The sequence below is a fragment of the Pholcus phalangioides genome, unplaced genomic scaffold (assembly GCF_987345545.1).
Source record: "Pholcus phalangioides strain wild (caught in Gottingen) unplaced genomic scaffold, Ppha-v1.0 ptg000001l_1, whole genome shotgun sequence".
NCBI classification, from domain to species: Eukaryota; Metazoa; Arthropoda; class Arachnida; order Araneae; family Pholcidae; genus Pholcus; species Pholcus phalangioides.
In genome coordinates this window covers 9,692,654-9,715,401 of record NW_028301594.1, presented here as the reverse complement: position 1 = coordinate 9,715,401, position 22,748 = coordinate 9,692,654, and the positions used below count along the sequence as shown (strand labels likewise).

The 22,748-nt window shown below is 35.8% G+C and overlaps 1 protein-coding gene across 1 annotated transcript; it reads left to right on the top strand.

Moving 5' to 3' along the window:
- LOC149089832 (lysosomal dipeptide transporter MFSD1-like) lies at positions 1-21,751 on the top strand. The gene is made up of 15 exons (XM_089250052.1): positions 1-197; positions 4,082-4,290; positions 6,029-6,096; positions 7,216-7,324; positions 8,267-8,360; positions 9,317-9,415; positions 11,048-11,159; positions 11,696-11,764; positions 12,013-12,169; positions 13,471-13,568; positions 16,562-16,674; positions 16,782-16,829; positions 18,848-18,902; positions 18,992-19,124; positions 21,402-21,751. The coding sequence occupies exons 1-15, from the start codon at positions 26-28 to the stop codon at positions 21,459-21,461; spliced, it is 1,596 nt and encodes a 531-aa protein (XP_089106178.1). The 5' UTR covers positions 1-25; the 3' UTR covers positions 21,462-21,751.
- The last annotated feature ends 997 nt before the right edge of the window (positions 21,752-22,748 follow it).

Below are 22,748 nucleotides of genomic sequence, written 5' to 3'. Positions count from 1 at the left end.
GCGGAGTTATTTGTAAACAGTAAACATGGCGGAAGGGGACGGTGCCTCCGTTAGAGATCCTTCGTACAGTTCCTCAAATGTGAGCGGCGGCGCTGAAGAGCATGGTCAAGATTGTTGCAGTTCGTGGTCCATATGCAATCCTCGGAAAGCATTGCATAGATATTTCGTTCTCATATTTATGTGCTTGCTTGGTTTTGGTATGTGGGCTTTTAAAAGCATTACATATGTGTGTGTGTGCGCCCCCTTTTTATATTAAATATACGAGACATTCATTGAAATATTAAAAAAAAAAAAAATTCTTAATAAAGATCAAAGCGTTATTAGGGGCCGTTCAAGTATTACGTCACCAATTTTTCATCTCCCCCCCCCCCATTGTCAGCGAAATTTCGTCAACTCTGCCCCCTCCCACCTCATCATATATTGGTGGGAACACAGAGAGGGGGACATGAGAGGGGCTTCTGCCCTCCCCAGAACGATTAAATTTTGTTAAATGCAAAAAAAATTTTTTAAAGAAATCAAAATTGCAAAAGAAAATAACTTTATATGTTATAATCAATTTCTGTTAATTTCAATGCTATTCGAAGACTAAGAACTCAAAATTTCTTTTTAAGGAATTCATTGTGACCCACCCTCCAAGCCATATAATGATGAATCGTTGGCCCGGGGAGAGATGGTGGGGGGGGGGGGGGGTTATCTGAGGTGGCCTGCCCCCTCAAACCTAATTTTGTGAAAATGAACTAAGCGGCACATTTGCTTAGGTGACCTATGGCATAATTCCAGGAACAGCTGTCGTATGGTCTGCCACTTGACGATTTTTTGGCGGCACACATGTCTGATGGCCCGACAAAGTGTCGCAAGGCTGTCAGACTACGAACGCCGGAAAAAAAAGCATCAGCGTGCAAAACATAATAGAAACCACCAATCATAAAAATAGAAAAAAATTACACCTGGCCCATTTTTTTAATAATAAAAAGATCGGGGCATAAATATTCTATGTATTAAAACTAAAACCCGGACCCTTTTTTTTAAATAAACGGATCCGGGCATGAAAAATTCTGTAGGTTCATTTTAAATAATAAACCGATAAAACAGAAGGCATGGCAATGGATGAATAACTAATAAATACAACGAAATAATAAAACGGTGTGATACAACCTGAGCAGTAGATAATCCAAATGACTCGAGCTATAGAAGGGAGGAATAATAATCAGAGACGCGCTGGAAATGGAACAACGGCTGTTTGGAATTTTGGAAAAAATTTGGTGAACAAAAGAAAAAAAAAAAATCCTGTTTGGTGAAGCCAGCACCATCTAGTATCACCCAACGAAACCAGAAAGGTGTTAAAAAATACGGCAACACAGAGAAGCATTATGACAGTCTTGGCGACTTATCGCGGGGAAAAAGTCGCCAAAGTCGTGGTGGACCATACTGCATCTGTTCCTAATTCCAGAGCATTTAAGTGGCCTGTGGCATATTTTCAGATCAATCAAGTAACTCGTGGCACATTTTCAGATCAATTAATTAGGCTAATGGCCCATTCACACATCACTTTAGTCACCCCGCGACAGTTCCAGAACACTTAAGTGATCCGTGGCATATTTAGAAATCCCTTGAGTGACAGTTGGCACAGTTTTAGAGCACTTAAGCGACCCCCAGTGTGGCTCTACATCATTGAAGTTACCCCCATGGCACGTTTCCATATTACTTAAGTGTTCTGCGGCACAATTACGGACCACTTAAATGATGTGTGGCACAGTTCGAGAGTACTTCCTCCCCCCCCCCCTAACACATTCGTAGATCACTTGAAGGACCCATGAAACATTTATAGATCACTAAAGTGACTCTAGGGCAGTGTTTCTTATCTGCTGGGCCCTGACATTCATAATGGGCCACGAGTGATCAGCCGTTTACTTTTTCCTCATTCATTTTCTATTGGTCCTGTGTTTGACTGAGCTTTCAATTCACAAAAATGAATAAAATTGAGCTGTGGGCTCGCAAAGGTTGAGAACCGCTGCTCTAGGGGACTTATCAATAGGAAGAATGTCAGTTCAAGTGCCCACAAACCACAGTTCAGGATGCCATTAAGAATATTTCATACATTTATAAACAGTGGTTAATCACATATAATCATCATTCAAACCCCCCTCCCCACTTGTCATCGAAGAAGTCAGAAAATCGGAAACCCCCTCAATGGATGCTGACGAAATACTTGAAAGACACGTTACTGTTGGGCATGAACAGGAAAATGGCAGCTTTTAAACAAAAAAATTTTTTTTTCTTGCAATTATAATTATTAAAGCCCGGATTATTTGCATTTGCATATTTTGGCCTTTTTTGGCATTAATGCATAAAATCAAAGAATTTTCAGCATATGTGTATGTTTTAGAAGGTTTATTTAAGCTAACTCAATTTTTTTTAAATAATTTTTCAAATATTATTCGTAATATTTTCATAACATGAGTTTTTTTTCCCCGCAGGTGAACTTTAGTGAATTAATACAGTATTTTATGAATATTGACCGTTTTATTGTACGACTATTTCTAGAGATATGTCAGAGTGTTAATTTTTTTCAAAATAGTGTTGAAATTCTTTTGTTACTGGTGTTTTCGTTATTGAGCGGCCACGAGAAACTGAAAATTAAAAAATGTGTAGAAGTTATTTCCATATGTGGTATATATATAAATATATATGAGGGGATATATTTTTTAAATGAATAGAAATGCACTAAGAAATAGAAAAGATACATTTTTTCAAAACACATCTTTCTTTTGTTCGGTAATTTTTTAATGCATATTTTCTCCTTTTTTGTACATATTTCAGAATTTTTGACTTCAAGATTTGTAGTGCATATTCTGGAGTGTTTAATGCATGTTTTGTGATGTTCAGTGCACATTTTGTATTTTAAGTGCACATTTTGTATTTTAAGTGCACATTTTGTATTTTAAGTGCACATTTTGTATTTTAAGTGCATATTTTTGCATTTTTAAGTTCATACTTGCATATTTTTAGAGCATATTTTCCCACTTTTTTAGTGCATATAAATCCAGGCTCTAATTATGAAATTATGATTAATCGTCAGAACCTTTGCATTTAAGAGCTAGTTTTTTCAGACTGACTTGTGTAACCGGTCCCTCCTTGTCTTGCCCCCCCCCCCCCACATGACATCCCTGGGCTACAGAACGAGCCACGTGGACCCAGCCGATCAAGAGAAGTCACTGTTCGAAACCAAGTGTGAAAAAAAAACTGGTGATAAATAATATGTATCAACAGAGAAATACAGTGAAGCCTGTCAATAACGTCACTGTAGTGACCTAGAAAAATTATTGTTATAAACACGCAGGTTATTGTTGCAAACAGTTTGAACATTTACGCATCCAGTGCTTATGTGCCTATAATGTGTGAATATAATATAATGCTAAATGTAACATGACTTTGATGAATTAATTAAGAATCCAATAAAATATTTGAAACGAAATGAGGCAGCAAAAAAAGCACCAACAACAAAACGTACGAGACTAGGAAGAGGAAAAAGTAATGGCGGAAGCCACAAAAGAAAAAGTTGACAATTATAGTGTTGACCCTACCGCTTTGGTGTGGAAGCTTATGACTGGTTTCTCCATAGAAGCAACAATACTTTTCCTTTCAACCAGCTTTAGGTTCGACCTCCTACCCAGAGGCATCCTCCCCCTTCCTGCTACAACTGGTTTGATAATAAGCACCTATGCATATTCCAATCGCTAGGCCCCCCCACTCCCTGATTCAATCTTTTCTTATCACTATGTGCTGCAATCGTTTTTCGAATCGATATTATGAAAAATGTTTATTCTCTCTGACTGTCATTTGTTCCCCACGTGACTATTCTTTCTATAAATTGTTTTTTTGTTTGTTTATCCTGCTATTTTTTCGAGAAATTGCTTTACTGTAACAGAGAAATATCTGAACAATAGGCCTTGGTCTAGCCATGTGTCTCAGTTAATATAAAGCTCAGTTAATTGTCGAGGTTCTACCATAAGTCATTAAGTTGATTCTATTTTCAGAATATGATATAAACGCTAGATCAATTTTTTGTCTATGCTTACAGGTAGCTACTACTGCTATGACACACCTGGTGCTCTACAAGACAACATAATTCGGGACATGCATGTAGATACAAGTGCTTTCGCTAATTTGTATGCGTGGTATTCGTGGCCGAATGTGATTTTGTGTTTTTTTGGAGGATTCCTATTGGACCGGGTGTTTGGAATCAGATGGGGAACTGTCATCTTCAGCTTTTTCATCATATTCGGACAGGTAATATTTTTATTTTGGAAAAAATAAAAAGAAATTGTTTGAGAAACAGAGTTGCCTCGCCATTCGATGCTGGTTAACGCCAGGTGGCAAAACTGTTTCAATTGTAGTGAAATGATTTTTACAATACTGTAGTTTTTTTCTGTGGGTTTTTTTTAACTTCAGGACACAAATTCGAGCCGATCTCCCTTTCAGACCAGAGCATTCATGTTTGGGAATTTTCAAAATGTTTTCACATATTTTTGATGCACTCAAAAAATACATTAAAAACATAAATATCAGCAATTTTTTTTTTCATTTCCAATTTTTTTGTGAAGAAATAATTCACTTTGTTAAAATTTTTTCAGCCAAGATAATGCAGGGTATATTCGAATCCACGTACACTTTTTTCCAGAATTTTATTGCTGAATTTTATGTAATAAATCACACTTTTTTCAGAGGCACTTTCTCCTGGATATCATGCCAAAAATTCCCTGAAAGTTTTAGAACTTTAAGTGCAGCCCTCTGGTGCAAGTCCCCAGAAGTTCATATTCACCATATTTCCAACTCAAAACTTGCACAATATTTTAAGTTGGAGCTTGACTCTCTGAGGTCAGAAAAGAAAAAATTCTACTGTGGGAAAAAGCAACCCACACATTTGTAGCACTGGGTCTGAAAGGGTTAAAGGGCTCCCCACAGATAGCAAGCAGGCCTACAACATTTTAAAATTCATGCATGAGGCAAGCAAAAACTAATCTGCGGAGTTGCCTGCTTCTGAATTCAGAAGACAGATGGCAGCACTACTTGAACTCGTAACACGGATTCCTCAGAAACAAACTTAACTTTATTTACACATTCCAATATGCGCCCATTCCTTAGAAATTCTATAGAGGAATATGAGGTGCACATGCATTTAAGCAATAGTATTTCCCATACAAGTTTACTCAACAACTCTATGCATGCGTCGCTCAGTCCGAAAACATTTGAGTCAAATTGTGAGGCGCCTCTGTATTTAGCAGGACATTACTTCCTTTGACTCCTATCACATGATTAGGCAGTATTGAAAGGTTTAAGGACTGTCTATTCACCCACATTCATTGCTGCTCGTCTTATTTGAAAGATCTGTGCCCCCCCCCCCCCCCGTCTCAGTTTTTGTTACTAGCAATCAAACAATTCATTAAAGCACATATACATTAGCTTGTGAGTCACGTAATGAAAGCATTCACAATTGGTTGTTCAGTAATTTGTACAGTGTTGTGAACGATTCTTGAGCTGTTTGAACTGAACCTACTTGGAATCAGTTTTTTTTTCTATGAACACAAAGGTAGTTTGTGTATCTGCAAACAAATTAGAACCACTGCAGGGGGTCATACGTTACAAGATCAGCGGGCTAGTATATACATGCCTTTAGAGGGTTAACTTTTTAGCTGTAAACTAACCGCCATCTGCACTTTCGATACAAGATACATTTTTGATAACTTATTACAGTTGTCACAAACTTATAGATTTTATTTATTTCTTCATAGCTTTTATATACGAACTTCAGCTAAACAGAGAATTTATGTTTGAAATAACACAATTATTTGTTAGATATCAGTGATGCTAGAAGCCTAACTAGGAGTTTTTTGGATGTGAGGGGGTGGAGGGAGTAACGGTAATTTTGCCAGCCCCTTTTGCTTTAACTGGGTATGATGCAGAAAAATATGCAATTTAAGATAATTGTTTGCACATGATTCTAAGTGATTTTTGTTTCTTATTTCAGTTGCTTTTTGCTTTTGGTGCTCTAATAGATAAATTCTGGGTAATGGAGGCTGGAAGATTCGTCTTTGGGTAAGCTTTTGCTGTAGGCTTAATTTTTCTTCTATAGCGACAGTAGATATCACTCATTAGAATCATGGATAATGCTATCATTCAAGTATATTGTTATCACTTTGGTCAAGTATGGATCATATCAATATGATAACATGGGAAAAAAAATTGTCTATAGTTATCTCAACTTTATCATTCTTTCGTCGAAAGTTTTTTTATTGCATATTTGAAAGCAAAGGTTGAACCGGGCTCATTTTATCTCTATAAGTTATCATTTTCAGTCTGCAAGACTATGTAGGAGGTCAGAAAAGGCTTCCTTATTAACGAAAATTTCCCTATGCAAGTTCACAATGTCCTGGGTGGAGGGGGGATAATCGGGCTGTAATAGCCGCTATGATCCATGTACGTATAGTGCTTTTGGAATTTCTTTCCTATAGCAAAGGCATGTGGAAGGTTAAGAAATAACCCTTTCTTCCATTCAAGACCAGTTTCTCTCAACTGACCAGATTTACTGTTTCTTGTCCAGAATACTTTCACAATGGAATGTACCGTACATTATAAAGCAGTTACATTTTAACTCCTCACAATTTTTGAATAAAAATGAAAAAGGATTTTAGCTTTAAATGGGGAAAAATCCAGTTTTAAAACAATTGAAAGCAAAATGCACGATTTAACATTGTTGAAGCATGTTATGTTGGAAAGAAAAACAGAGTTCCATACCCCATATAACCCATTTCTATACGACCCTTTCAAACAAACAGGGTATATGGTCATCATACTTACGACTGAGATTTTCATCAGAAACTTTGAGTCACAATCTTAAGAGCTGTGCACTGTGTTAATATTTAATACTGACATTTTGTTTATGGTTATTTGAAAGAACATTATGAAAGATTTTCTACTGATCAAGTTTTGTTTGATTCTCCATCATTTCTTTCAATCTGCCGATGACTTTTGTCTCATATCCAAAGAACATGTTAGGTTTCATTCCACACACTAGCAAAATATTTATATCGTAGATAAAACATTACTTTAGTCATTATCGGGACACAGGCTTTGAGAATGACATTCTCTTTTTTTACCCAGTAAATTGAATTATTTTTCTTTCTTGTATGTTTAAAATATTTGAATTCTCTGTAGAATTGGTGGAGAATCCCTCGCAGTTGCTCAAAACACATATGCCGTAAGTTGGTTCAAAGGCAAGGAGCTGAACATGGTTTTTGGATTACAGTTGAGCATAGCACGTGTGGTGAGTAGATAATTGTGGATGCTACACATTGTAATTTCCGGCCTTTAATTCGCAGCTGCTTGTAATTTACATATGCAGGGTTCCCAGCAACCTAGAAAGTCAGGTAAAATATAATTCCTCACTTCTGCCAAATATATAATAATAATAACGTGATCAGCACGTATTCCCAAGAGATCGTTACGATCTGTCCAGGGAATTTGTTAGTGTTAGTAGACATCCATGCCCGACCCGGGATCAGAAGTGAGGGAAATAGGTGCAAATATTTCATAAAAGCCAGGGAAAACATTCTATGAAGGGAGAAAAAATGTGAAACCTCTCCGAAAAACATTTGGAAGGTTAAGATTTCGGTTTTTTTTTTTGTTTCTTCTGCAGTTTTGGTCAGGAAAAGTCTGGGAAATTCTTGAGTTTTTGTCAGAGAAATATGATCAAGCAGGTTTTGTGGGAAACCCTGACATGCGAACTTAGAAAAAAATGTCATAATTTGACAGAAAAAAATCCTTCTCCAATCAGCAAACAAAATATCATAATACCAGTGCTCCAGTACATGAACACATCTTGTAAAAGAAAGCACTTTAAAACAGTTTGAATTCACAAAAAACTGAACATGGGAAAAAAAGTGAAAAAAAAACTTGAAATTCATATGAATCATCAGACGTGAAGATTTGATTCAAGACAATTATTCATTTTAATTATATATATTTTTAACTCACAATATATTAATTTGCTGAATTGTTCATTTATAATTTACCTCGACTTATGCTTTTTCCAATTTGAATTGCTAGCCTTGGTATGAATAACTGACATAAGTGCTGCTGAATCCTGTTTTTGATCGATTTGAAAGAATTTTTTTTACTCAAGCAAAATAGAGAATTTTTGTTGTGATTTTTGTAGAATTTTTAATTATCAGCCATTTCATTGATTTTCTATGACCTGTCATTTCAGGGGAGCGCTGTGAATTTCTTTGCTACACCGAAGATATATAAATCATTGAAGCATTCTGTAGGACATGTTCATTTAGCTGTCACTCTATTTATTGGTAAGCCTGTATTAAAAATTGTTTGGTATAAATAAATCATTCTGTTTGAAAAGAAAAACATTGTACAATGAGAATTTCCATTAAGTATGACATCCTTCTACTTCTAACATATTTTTTTCTTTTGAACAGTCTTTCTTCATCAAAAGCTGTGCTTTTTTTTCTTCTCAGATATTACCATACTTTGATGTGTATAGGAACCCTCTGATTTTTTAGGCTTAAAATTTCATAAAAAACATTTTCCTTTTCAACATATGGATTTTTTTAAAATTCATATCATAGAAACCATTAAATTCCTCATCACTTTCATCTGATATATCATCTAGTTCATTAACATCATCAGAGTCACTCGCATTGTAAATTGCAAAAAATAATATGTTAATATCTATGATACTATCCCTTAAAGCAGAATGTTTCGCATTGTTCTGCAACGAGCTCTCAGCTGACTAAAAATGTTCCGTGGTAGAAATTCATTTATAGTGTTTTCTATGCAAAAAGAGCTGTTTTCTTAAAATTCTTCCTGAGATTGTTCTGCACTAGTGCTGATTTTTCTGCGACTTATGTCACATATTTCTGCATATTACGCTTTGGGTGGGATACTATCCATGTATAAGAAACCCCCTATTTTTTTGGACCCAATTTTTGGCAAATAGGGTTTACTCATACATGTTAAAATATGTTAATAGCTTAACTGAGTATTGTGTTAGAAAATAAAAACATTTTATACACAAGCAATTTACCGATATCCTAATCACATAAATATAAAATCATTTTCTAATTTAGAGGATATAGAAATTTTGGTCATGTATGTGTACACCTGTGTATGATTTACTTATTCCTGGTTGCATTTATGTTATTTTCTCTTATTATGTCTTAAACAAACGTGAGCTATATTGATATATAGCTCACATAAATTGTACAATCATGTCTTAACTAAACTTTTGATTTCTTCACTATAGCCACTGTGACCTGCGTTTTCTCCCAAATATGTGCCTTCATACTGGGGTTCTTTGACTGGCGAGCGGAAAAGATTTTGAATAAAACTGCTGGTCAATCAGGCATGTATCTGTATGGATCTATTTATAGCTCTAACACAGTGTACAGAACTGCATAGTAAGCAGAGTGGCCATAAAACAACTTTGTCAACATAATATCCCCTAGCAGCCACAAAAATCGATTAATGTGAATAATTTAATTATAACTGTGTAGGCTGAAGCCTGCGAGCAAATAAAAACAAGATTACATTAGACAGCAGAAAAAAAATGGGGTGAGTTGAGATAATTCCACATTTTTGACACCGGTCAGAAGAACATGTAATCGTTAAAAACATTGAGAAAATTCATAAAATTGTCTATACACATTTCTGAAAATAAAAACAATTCAAATTTACATATAAGAGTTGCTAATGCATGTTTTACAGTATTGTAAAATCGCAAACCCGACCTGGCTAAGTGTTCAAGAAGCTGATTAGATCAGAGAGGGAAGGGTAAGAGATATCTCGAAAAGGTGATTCTGTAGGAAAATTAACGTAGGACAGGTGCAAAAGAAATGTAAAAAATCTGTGTAGAATTGCCTGTCACATAGAGGGCAGCAGTGGTTGAAACGGCTGCAACCCTGCACAAAATTACAACGAGCCTGCAAAAGGGCTGATGTGTAGGTCTTGTTATTGGAGCTGTTGAGATACGGCTCAGGTTAGAAAGAGGAATCAAGATATTTGTAAAAAGGATTGGAGTTGCTTAGTGGATTTTTTTGGGTAAAATTCTTCACAAAAAATTACTTATTGATTCCAAAAGCAGTTCAGAAAAAGAAATGTGCCACTATGTTCCAAGTTATGCAATTTGCTGGGGAAAAATTCTGACAAGGTGTAAAGCCGGCTTCCCCAACCCAGTTTGGTATGGAGACACCAATTTATACAAAGGATGAATGCAAATGAAATTCAAGATATAGGTGTTCAGTGCTCAAGAATGAGAGCAAAAGTAAACCCTTGATCCCATAGTTATGGCCACAGCAAAAGTATTTCAAAAAATTCTTAAAGACCACACCCATTGTTATGCATTGCAAAATTATCAGTGCAGTGAAAAAAAAATGAATGGCATTGAACAGTACCTGTAGCATAATAAAGAGTGTGCTAGACGCAGACAAAAAAAAACATGTGGAAACAATCAATGCAGATCTCATTATTGCCGTAGGAAGTCCCCTTCGAGGGGCTAGAGCACCAACCCTTTGGCGAAATGTCCTTTCTTCGTCTGCGTCTATCATGCTAAAGGTACCGTTCCAACCCCATTTATGGTTTTTTACAGCACCAATAAGTTTGTAATGCATACAAGTGTGAGTTTCTATTCAAATTTTTAGAAGTACTTTTGTTGTAATTGTAATTGAGAGAGAGCTAGGTTTTTGTTTCTTTTCTAATTTTTGTGTGCATACTCTGAAAGATCTGTATCTCAAATTTCATTCACATTTGTTGATTTTTGCAACTGCTAGGGATTCGTTTATAGGCAAAGTTTTTTATGACCACCCTGTATATCTGTAGACAAGTATATAGGTATCTAAATCACTGATATCAGATAATGTTAGGCTTATATTATTTTTCTTACAGAGAGTCTAAATTGATTCTCCTTCAGTTGTAAGCAGCCCATTCCATAATCTTAATAATGTAGCATAATTTATTTTTCTATTTTTCTTTTATTTAGGCTCTGTGATACGATTCAGAGACGTAAAAGATTTTCCTGCCACTTTTTGGCTGATATCCGTCATTTGTGTCGCTTATTATTCTGCTATATTTCCATTCATTGCTCTTGGCAAGTAAGTTGGTAATTTAACTTGGGACTAAACTAAAACTAACTTTGAGACAAACACTATTTTATTATTATTTTTTAGGAAAATGTACACCTAAAATTTTCAAATTAGCAGTACAAAGGGCCTAGAAACTCTTCAGAATGTGGGTAGTTTTTTTTTAATTTTTATTTTAAAGTTCCATTGATTTTTCAGTGCAAATTTCAAAATTGTCCCTTGGGCACTTGACTGTATTAAAAAAAAGAGATCAGTTCAGGTGTATGTGGGACAACAGTCGAGGGGGAAATCTTCAGACAGATAAAGAAATAAGGGAAATTTTGAGGGAATAACCTGTACCCGCTATTTTGCTATGTTGTAGTGTGTGCTATCATTGGCATGTTGTAGAAATACTAGAGTTGATTTGCATGTCACAAACGTGAATTAAGGGAATACAACTGGATTTTTCGTGGGTAAATACTTTTACAGTGCTGAGCAAACTCGAACTGGTTTTAATAAACTGAGTGTGTATTCATTAATCTTTTTTTAAACTGAAATTTCCATTACAGAGTATTTTTTCTGAGAAAATACGGCATGACATCTTCAGACGTATTTCATTCTGCTTCAGCTATTGACAGGTAAACGTGATGATAATGATTTTTTTTCCTCACACAAAATTATAATTGCTTGTATGTAATTTGTATGCCAGTGTGATGAACCGACAATGCACGATTCTTAAATGTTGATTTTTATTAGTAGTAACACGTTTATAGTGCCACAATGTTATTAGACCAGAGTTGTAACATTTTCTGTTTCCTGAGATATATTGGAAGGAAAAATCGAAATTAATATAATTTTTCTCATCTGTTTGCCTGGCTTATTTCAGTTCCGTTTACCTGATATCAGCATTTGCTTCTCCCATGTTTGGAATACTAGTAGACAAAACTGGACGCAACTTGTGGTGGGTTATTTCTGCTGTGATTGCAACTCTTATTTCCCATATGCTTATGGGATTTACATTTTGGAATCCGTGGCCAGCCATGGTTAGTATAAATAAAAATATGACATTTCTACATCATCATCTATAAATCAGTGTACAATAGGGAGTAAAAAAATTATATTAATTTAACAATAAGAAGTCAGAATCGCTGAGTAATTTGTGCTATACATATAAGTGATAGGTATAAATACTCCTTTATTCAGGCCCGTAACTAGGCTGGGGCAACCAAGGCACTGCCCCGTCTCCACTCTCAAATATTTGGTCACCACATGGCGACTATTAATTTTCACCTTTATCAGGCAACTTTTTTTTTTAGGGAGGAATGTTGTGAATAAAAGTGAGCTGAGAGAGAGCAGCATAGGCTCCATATCTTGTATATAATGGTATGTTAGTTGACATAGTGATCGTGATGATGCTCACTGTACATTCTGTTTTCACTCTTTATGTGTTAATAAATATATTAATTTCAAGTTTATATCATGCGTATGCAACCAATGAGTGCCATAACATATACCTATTATTTATTTATATGTGTAGAATAATAAGTTTTTACTGATTTTTTTATTGCTATTTTTTAAACTGCCTCAATGATTTCATGTTTTCCCTTTATTCACAAAAAAAACAAAAAAACAGGATTTTCAATACTATATCTTGCTTTAATTATTATGTCATTAGTTAGGAATTTGTTCAAATAAATTCATATTATTATGCAGTGAAACCTTGATATAACAATATTCTGCGTACCAAGAAAAAATGTTGTAGTTGGATCATCATTATATCGAGAGGCAATATTATTCATATGTTTGATAAAATTTATGCTGTTATTGTCATCTTTTCTGCATTGGTATTGTTAATACCACCAGAAAATGCACTTTTATGTATTTATTTGCAGCACAAAATTGTAATTGATTAGTTTGTTTCCTGCATTGCAATTTTGTGTCTTATGCGGAAAAAGTAACAATACCAATGAATTCCTTTAGCTTTCAGTGATCCTTTAGTGCAAAACATTGATGTTATTTATACCCTTCAGAGCACAAAAACAAGTGACAAAGTTAGAATTCAAAATGATTTTTTGGCAAAAAAAAAATTGGTTTTTTTTTGTAGTGATTTCAAAAAATCTCTTATGTTATAGAGGGATTTATCATAGTAAAAGGCACTGTTACATTGAGAGGAGTTTAACATTAGACTATAGGTGATTCTAAACAAGATTTGAAAAAAAAAATGATTGTGTAGAAGAATTTATCATTATATCGAGTATCGTTGTGTCTAGGTTTCACTGCATGTGGCATTATTTTTGAAAGATATGTTTTAAAAATCAATAATTATTCACATTTCCATCGGTAGATTCTCATGGGGTTGGGATATTCATTACTTGCTTGTGGATTATGGCCGATGGTAGCATTAGAAGTACCAGAGCATCAACTTGGTACAGCTTATGGAATGTAAGAACCATTTTTAATTGATTCTTGATTTTTTTTTCACAGCTCATACTTGGTAAGGTCTGTCACTTATTTTGTTGAGTGTATATTCAGGAATTAAGAATGTTAGATATTCTCTGTTTGGGTAATGAAAAACAATATGAACAGATCATTTATAGATAATTTCTCGTGCAAAGAGTGACTGAAATAGTTCATTTATTTCTCAAAGTTTCCCAAATGTTAGTGGGTGTGAGTGACGCTCATGAGATAACAGTTCAAGTTCAGAACAACCTATCAGAGTAAAGCATTAGAACATGTTGCGAACATTGGCCAGTTCGATTTTGAAAAATCTTGAACGTGTATCCAGAAATGAATTGTATAATTCAGTTATGAAAAACTTGCTACTTTTTTACGTTTCCTAATGATGCAATGGCATTGGAGAAAATGAACTCATACTAATGACAGCCTTTTACCCTAAGGAACTCTTTCAACTGAATGGTCCGAAAATTCTTATCAATTACTTATATCACTTAATTGTCCAATGAAATAGGTGGTTCTGGAGCAGGGCTGTCTTAAGAGCATCATGGGTCCCCAGGCCAAGTGATTTTTCTGAGGCTCTAACTGGCAAATTCTTGAAAATTTGAACCAGCTCTCATTTTTGTGAGGTTCTCTCTTCTCAAGGCCCGGGTGGGCCTATGCCTTAAGACGGCACTGTTCTGGAGAGCAATCAACTCCAAGGTTTTTCTGAAGTTTTAAATAGCCATGGCTAAAATTCCATAAAGCAAGGTTGCTGCCAAATCTGCAATTTGAAACTTTGCCAAGGTTTTGGGCCTCTTTTTGACTCAGAATTTTTTTATTTGCCAAAAATCTTTAATATCGCAAAATTAAAGATGACTGCCAAAAAAGTGGCACAGCATTCAAACACTCCCAAAATACAAAAAGCCTGCATCAAAAACCAGTTAATGCCTACCAAATTCTTTGTGTCTAACGTTTTGATGAAACTATTTTAGCTGACATTTTGGGCAAGAAACTTGGCTTTCTTTCACTCGTATGAGAACTTTTGTTAAAAACTGGAGCATTTCCTCATCAGATAAGCAAATATTCATACATGAAAAAATTAATGAGCCAAAGATTCATATTTGAGTAACAAAAATGATAACCCAACAGAGCTAAGTCACTGTTGGCAATAAAAATTGAAATAGTTATCAAACAATAAGGATAACAAGTTTACTTGAAAACATTCCGGTCGTTGGTGAAAAATTTTGAAACAGCCAAAGCCCCAAGGTAAACTATTGGCATAGGGAAAAACTCTCCAATTTAGCTGCAACCTTGCTTACAGAATCATAGTCATAGGAAGCAAAAGTTGCAAAGTTTAGTGAATTTAACTTTTTTTTCTGTTACCTATTGCAATATTATGTTAAGCTTGAGTGCATTTGATAATTGGGCAAAACTTGCGGAAGAAAACAGTTTTCTCAAAGATGAATGTACCCAATCGTTTCTAAGGAGGGTGGTGTGTTAAGATGTGTTTAACCCTTTAAGTGGCACTGAAAGAAATCGAAAACTGAGGAAGGAGGACGCTTGTAGGCACGCCTTGGTGGCATAATTTTTCCCAGTTCGCACAACAAATGGCACCACGAAACTGACTAAAACCTCCCCCACAATAATTCTGTGCTCAGATGGTAAAATGTTGTAAGTCATTTGTCTCAAAATTTCACAATGGCAAATTTGTAAACAATATTTTCCCAAAATGCAACACTCTGGCTTTTTGACTTATTACAATTTGCCTCCGTTCTTTCCTCATAAACTGAAAGAAAGAGATGATATTTTGCCACCTTCCAAAATTTTGATGAATCAGACTCCGGAATGAGAACTCAATTTTTTGGGAAAAGTGACACAATATTTTGCCATCTGAGCACAGAATTTTTCCTTAACAAAAACAGAATCGTGAAAAAAGTAAAAAAAAGAACAAATAATGATCTGCCTCTCCTCACTTATAATGAATTGTTCATACAGTCAGTATACACAGCATTAGCCGTTGGTGAGCAAACAATAGCATTCTTAAAATTCATGTTGTGGTTTTGTTCTTCCAGAGCTGTTTTTTTGGACATTTTCATATTATCCTGGAACAAGTTGGGCCGTGGTTAGAATATAATACAGTAAAACCTGTCTTTAACAGAACCTTCATTAAGTGGAAACCTGTCTTCAACGAAAAAAATCTTGGTCCAGTGATTTCAATGCCAAAATACACATTATAGAAACCTGGATTTAATGGAACGTGCCTAATGCAGAAACAGAAAGGAAAATTTTATCCTCTTTACAAAAAATTTCACGTAAACACTGCACCCTTAGATTAGCAAAAAATGTTTCCGTACTTGATGCTGTGGGTTTTAAAAAGGCCATATGTAGTGGAGCAGGTGCTTTCTGTAACTGTAATAAAAATTTTCGGAAAAGCAGGTTTTTTCCCTACGGGAGAAATCAGTGAAAGGGTTCGATTTCCAAATGATTATGCAAAATTTTATGCACGCTTGTTTTCCGTGATCGCAGTGCTGAGCAGAGCCAAAATTAGAAGGAAGTGAAGGGGAAAATTACCCAAATGCAAAATTTGGGGGGGGGGTGGCGGCAAATTTCAATGGCAAACCCCCCCCCCCCACTGTTGTGAAATCGTTGTTAAATTTTACAGTGGTCGGGACAGCAAAATCATTATGCCAAATGTAACCCGGAAATCCTATCCGTTAACCGACTGAAAGAAAAAAAAAAGCATGTTTCATTGTTTCACAAAGGCTATTAATTTAGATCAAATCTTTAATTGCTCGAAACATTTTACCATTACAATTGTGAAAGGTCGATTTTCAAAAAGATTAATTTTACTTCTTTGTATGTGTTTGATGTTTACGTGTAATAACTTTGGTAATGCGACTTGCTGATAAGCGTCATTGATGAGAATGAACTTATGAGTTCCCACTTATATGTTGGACGATAAAATACTATATATTTTTTCTTCCACCCTGATTTTATAGCATGCAATCAATACAGAACCTAGGATTAGCAGTTTCTGCTATAGTTGCAGGAAAAATTGTTGATGCCAAGGGATACCTCTTCCTCGAAATATTCTTCATTGACTTTCTTTGTTGTAAGTGACTGATTTTTCAGCAATTTGTTTTCGTGGATTCAACTCCTATTTTTCAACCATTTAATTTGATTGCCACTAAAGCTTTCGATTTGCATATTTATTTTCAGTGGCTGCACTGGCTACAGTTCTGTTATTTTTTGTGAACAGTAGCAAAGGTAAGCTGTCTTTGAAATTTTGTAATTTTTCAATAATTGCATTACTTACTTTGGAAGATAGGTGGGATAGGTGGCAGCTGCAAATTTCAAGGATTTTGTAATTAAACCGACACTATACTCAAAGTCATCTGCCGCTGAATCTAACAGCTGGAATGACAACAACCTTTGTAGTGCGGACTAATAACAACATAGGAACAAAGGGATTCTGTAAAAACTAAATTGTATTTCCGAATGTCACCAATAGGGGGGCAAATGTGGTGTCGTGCAAGTGTAAAAAGGAGTTATAAAGACCATATAAATTGAATAACAAAGACAAAATTTCAGTAAAACCTCACACTTTATTCATCACATTTACTTCAGTGAGGATATTGATCACTTTCAGTGTGACAGTCATTCTCGTGGAACCCACTTTGCATTCATCTGCACAAAATCCCCGGCTGCTGCTAGTACCAGCAATTGTCCCCCTGTGTGCCATCTATGATTGCGGTCGCAACATCTGTAATTGTCTGTTTTTTTACACTGGCTTTCATCCTCTGCCAAGCCCATGGGCCCCTTGATAAAATCTTAGATATGTCAAGGGCATTGGAAGCATTATAGATTTGTGCGTTTCTATCTTTAGCTTTATGCCAGGGATTTTGACTCATAACTCAGGAATGGTAATCAATAGGAGAATAAAACAAGTGGTATGTTTATTTTGAAAGCCATTAAAATCTCGTGCAGCAGTTTTAAAATTAGTTACAAATGTTGCTGACAGGTGGCGCTGTAGTCACAGTACAGTGTCCGAGAAATAGGCTATAAAATGTTCTTTGCAAGCACATCACAATCGATGTGACCTTTGTGTATGTGCCCCACGGAAAGTAGTTGCAGGGGGTAAGATCGAGTGAGTATGGAAGTCAATCTGTCAATGTTTTAATAAATGTGGAATAATTCAATGCAATGATTCTATTCCTGAAATGTTCCTCGGGAAAGGCAAAAACCATTGTGATATGGTCTGGTCGTGCCTCATCTTGCATGAACCATGAAGTGCTACGTCTGTCCTCCAACCCAGGCAACGAATTGTTCCAAAACATGTGGAACAGTGTACCATTCATTAGTCATTGTTTGCTGCGTAAGGTGCACATTTTGGATCAGTATCGATATGATAGCAACATTTGCTTACAAAGGACAGTTTATAGCCCATTTCTTGGACACTGTACTGTGACCACATGTCAGTAACATTTGTAACTAATTTTGAAATTTCTGTTAGTTTTTTACAGTTTTCAAAATAATTCTACCACTCGTTTTATTTGCCATTGATATTTATTTATCCAAGTTATTTCGTTTTATAATCAATGAGTTCTTTGTGGGCAGATACCCTGTAAGACAGTGATTCTCAACTTTCGGGAGCCTGCAGCCCAGCAAATCTCTTGTGTAACTTAAAAGCTCGGTCATACACACAACTAATGAAAAATTAATGGGAAAAATTAAACTGCCAATCACTCACGGCCCAGTGTGACTAGTGTCAGGGCAGCTGCCTGTGGTTGATAAACACTGCTGTAAGAGAATGACTTTGTGTGACTCAATTGTTGATTAATGTAGCACATTAACAATGCCATGAGAAATTTTTTTTAAAAATAGTTCCGGTAAAGCTAAAATTTCATATTTACAAGAAGTGATGCGAAATTCTTGCATTTTTAAGGAGGCTAAGGCTTGTCGGCAGAATCTGGACTGTTTCATTAAAAGAGTAATCAACATATACCAGTCTCTTCAGGAAAAAGAACATCCACAATCACTTGACACTTGAATCAGAAATAATGACCTCCTGGTGTACCTAAAAGGAGGGAGATCATGCTTTGCTGGTGACCTTGCATGACGATAACTGCAGAAGAAAAGATGAGAAAATGCTGGCGGGGTGGGGGGGGGCAAAAAGAAATGTGCACACACAAAAAATTCTCAGAACTATCATTTGAATTACCATTTTTTTCTTTTCACTGAAACATCTCAAGTGTAAATTTAACCTGTTTCTCTTATAACTTCAGGTGGATCCTTGAATATGTCTGTCGCAGAGAGAAAGAAAAGAGAAGCGGAAATGCAGTAAGAATCTCTTACTTTGATCTGTGTATCTCACTTAGTATGGGTTTTGTTGGGATGATGCATTTCAATTATTTATTTTTCTATTTCAGTGCTGCAGAAATTCTGGAAAGTGAACGACTGTTAGCTTCGGGCTCCATGGCCGACGTAACACCTACTGACTTACTTCAACCAAGATCTGAATTCTACATTCGCAACAGATACCTGAGTAGGATAGGAGCTAAGGTAAAACATTAGTTTCATTAACATAATTATAGCATAGCTGCCAACTTTGGAGAATGAGAATTAGGTTTACGTGTGGATCCAAATTTCCGTACAAAAATAAATATAAAAGGAATTTTTTGAAAAACAATATGGGGTTTTTTCATGAAGAAAAGTAATATCCTAAGGATTTTTTCCCTTTGCAAAAATGTGACATCGTGCAAGCCATCGCCGATTCGTGCCAAGTCTCCAACTGTCAGGTTAAATTACCTGCTGCTGTGGTGGTCATAGTGACGGACTCGCATTGTGAGGATCCGGGTTCAAACCCTACCGTCGTTGCAGCGGTAGTCGGCTGAAGTTGGTTTTCTGTGGTTCCCAACTTTGAGGCGGGAATACAAGCCGATCTCCCCATTAAAAAGTCTTGCCACAGAGAGCAACGTGCCTACAACGATAAATTATTCAATCATTACACTTCACAGTTGGAAATTGAAACAAAAACGATGGGGATGCAGCTTTGCAAAGCATGACAAAGATAATAGCGATAATAATCTCAGACCTTGAAATATAATTGTCAACTCCATCTAGTGATGAGATAATAAAGTAGAAGGACGGCAGCACATGTATGACAAATTATTTCGTCATATCTGCAGGGGTGGGAAGTGACTAAGTCCATTTCGGAGCAGCAAAATTCAGGATTTGGAGCAGCAAATTCGGGATTTGGAGCAGCAAATTCGGGATTTGGAGCAGCAAAATATGAGATTCGGAGCAGATATTTATAAATTGGAACAGTGAAATTAACAAGAATATTTTCGTTAACCCTCAACCCTTTTCAAAATAAAACTGCACTGTCTTTTGTTATCAAACATCTTTTCGTCAGCTTGATTTTTGTATTTTAGGCTTTTGACACCTTGTTTGAAAGAGCGGCTATCATAAAATTTTTTGCACCCGTCTATTTAAGATGATTTTTGCTTACTGTGGGCACTATTTGCTGCCTTGAACAGCAGCACTTCAAATGAGCTAAAAAAAATTTATAAGTTTTTAATTTTTTTATACTTGGAAAGAAATTGTTGCAAAATGGGAGAGAATTTCGGAACAATCAACTCGATGTTTGGCGATTCAGCACTCATTATCTGGCGATCTGACATTCGCTATTTGGCGAGATTGACGAATTAACGCTCGTTATTTGGCGATATTGGCTATTTAACGCTCGTTATTCGGCAAAATTAGCGATTTAACGCTCGTTATTCGGCAAAATTAGCGATTTAACGCTCGTTATTCGGCAAAGTTTCTAAACTAACATGCGTAATTCGGCGGACATGCGCTTTTTACTCCCGGAATGAAAATTTTTTCCACGAAACATCGGGATTTAACACAATGACAATCGACTACAGTAATTTCTGCTGCTTCCAGTGACGACTTTTTTTTTTAAACGGAAACACTCGAATTTGCACTTTAAAGCTGAAAGGCATTGCAAGCCATCTTCAGTTCCACGATCACGGACAATATCGGGGTTTCGCGATGGAAAGCCCGATCAGGGGCCGATAGTTTAAGTATAGTGGAATAAAACACGCTCTTCTCTCTCGTAAAGAAACGTTTCGTGGCTAGCAGGAACAAAATTTTTTTGGCGTCCTTTCCGAAATTCCGGGCATACTGAAGCAAAATTCGCTATTTGGCGCAGAAAAATGCGAAAATACGCTATTGGAGCAGGATGGCGCAAGATATTAGTTTTGGCGCAGAGTTCCCACCCCTGTATCTGTGAAAAAGACAGAAAAGTCTGCGTGTCTGCAAATGCCGTCGTAGGCAACACCATTATGTATATCAGCGACGGCAAATGCTGTCTTAACCACTTGACTGGTGAAAAAGACCGAAAAAAAGTCTGCGCGTCGGCAAATGCCATCGTAGGCACCAACATTACGTATGGCAGCGACGGCAAACGCCGTTGTAACCACTTGACTGGTTAAACCCAAAAAAATCAGGTTCCTTATACACATTAAAATATGGTACTTTATGCTGGTGGTCATTTCGGGGATAAAAAACAAAAGTGACAGTTTTTTCTAGGTAAATTCTTCGGGAATTATTCCCCCCTTTCCTAACATTAATCTCTAAGAGTAGAGATTTTTTTACAATCATTGTTGAAATTTGGGTGAAAGAAGAATTTTTCGGGAGTGTGGAAGATGTAAAAATTCTGGAGACTTGGCCAAAGCCTCCTAGATACTGTGTCTATCCAGAAGACTGATGTGGCAGCTATGTCATAGTATTTTCAAATTACTTTGTCTCATGATTTTTTCCCCCCTTATATAGTTACCAGCACATTATGACATCACAACGTGCGCCCTAATTCATCGAACAGGTTTGAAATGAGGCTTCATACTGTAAAAAGATTGTCGAAGGAAAACCTAATGTGATATCGAACATGTAGAAAATTTCCAAAGCAAAAACTTGGTAATGTCCATTTTTTAAAACTATCGTTGATATTGTGAAATAATCTGTCGTTATTTATTGTTTTGTTTTCTTTCTCGTTTCCAATGACCATCAAATTTATTGAAATGTTGTAAGATGTGTATTTTTTCTCTTGATTTGTGAATGTAATTGTAAAAAGTTCAAATATTGTGAAATATTTTTTTACTCTATTAAAAGAAAAAAAATTGTTTATTCTATGAATTATTTTTTCCATCCATAAAATATAGGAAAATATTTAAGGGCGGAATCACACTATAAAAATTTGATAAAAGATCTTTTATAAAACTTGAAAAATTCAACCAACAAATGCATCGGTTGCAATCGAGCAAATAATAATAATGTGATCCTCACGTATTCCCAAGGGATCAGTATGATCCGTCCAGGGAATTTGTTAGTGTTAGTAAACATCCATGCCCGAACCCAGACCTGCACAGTGAGAAGCCAGTTCCCTAACCACTCGACTGCCAGGCGGCAAATGCAACCGGTGATCTTATATAATTGAATTTTACAAAACTTTGTGTAATTCAGATGATTGTGCAAGATATCCCGGTATTACATTGTGTTAAGTTTGTTAATTTTTTCAAAATACCTTTGAATTGAAGACTGCTTTTTCAAGTTTGTATAATTGGAAGAAAGTTGAGCGACTTCATGAAGTTGTGTGGTCTAACAGTTTTTAATGCTTCTAAAACTTTTGCAAAATGTCGTGGGATTTTTAGATTACCGCCTCTGCATTGATCTGTTCATTGTTGCAATCATGCATTACTGTTCAATATTATGTGGTTCTTGTAAACAACTTATCATCAAACTTAGTTCATTTTCAATGAAATTGATAATTGCTTTCATTTACCCATTTTGAAGCATAGCAAAGGCTAATACTGGCTAGAATGACTAAGTGAACTTGAGCGATAATGTGCCACCTTTCTGAATAAATTGCAGTTGGTTGCAACTTATCCCCCATTGCCAATCTCTCATCATATCAACTGTCTTCTTCAGTTGAAATTCCTAGCACCTGTGAACCACTATGCTTTATCTATACTGACAAGTGTATCACTCACTTGGCAGAGTGATTATAAGGTGTGCAGAACCACACTCTGATATCCAGTCAGTCATAAACAGCAATGTAGTCTTACAAGCACAGGGTATGAAAAAAATCTTTAACTAAAATTAACTGACTGCTTTATCAATTAA

Bases quoted from the DNA above. Each gene is read 5' to 3' on its own strand.
- LOC149089832 (XM_089250052.1), top strand. From the start codon at position 26: ATGGCGGAAGGGGACGGTGCCTCCGTTAGAGATCCTTCGTACAGTTCC. The intron at 11,765-12,012 runs GTAAACGTGATG...GGCTTATTTCAG, and splicing joins TCTGCTTCAGCTATTGACAG to TTCCGTTTACCTGATATCAG. The intron at 18,903-18,991 runs GTAAGAATCTCT...TTTCTATTTCAG, and splicing joins AAAAGAGAAGCGGAAATGCA to TGCTGCAGAAATTCTGGAAA.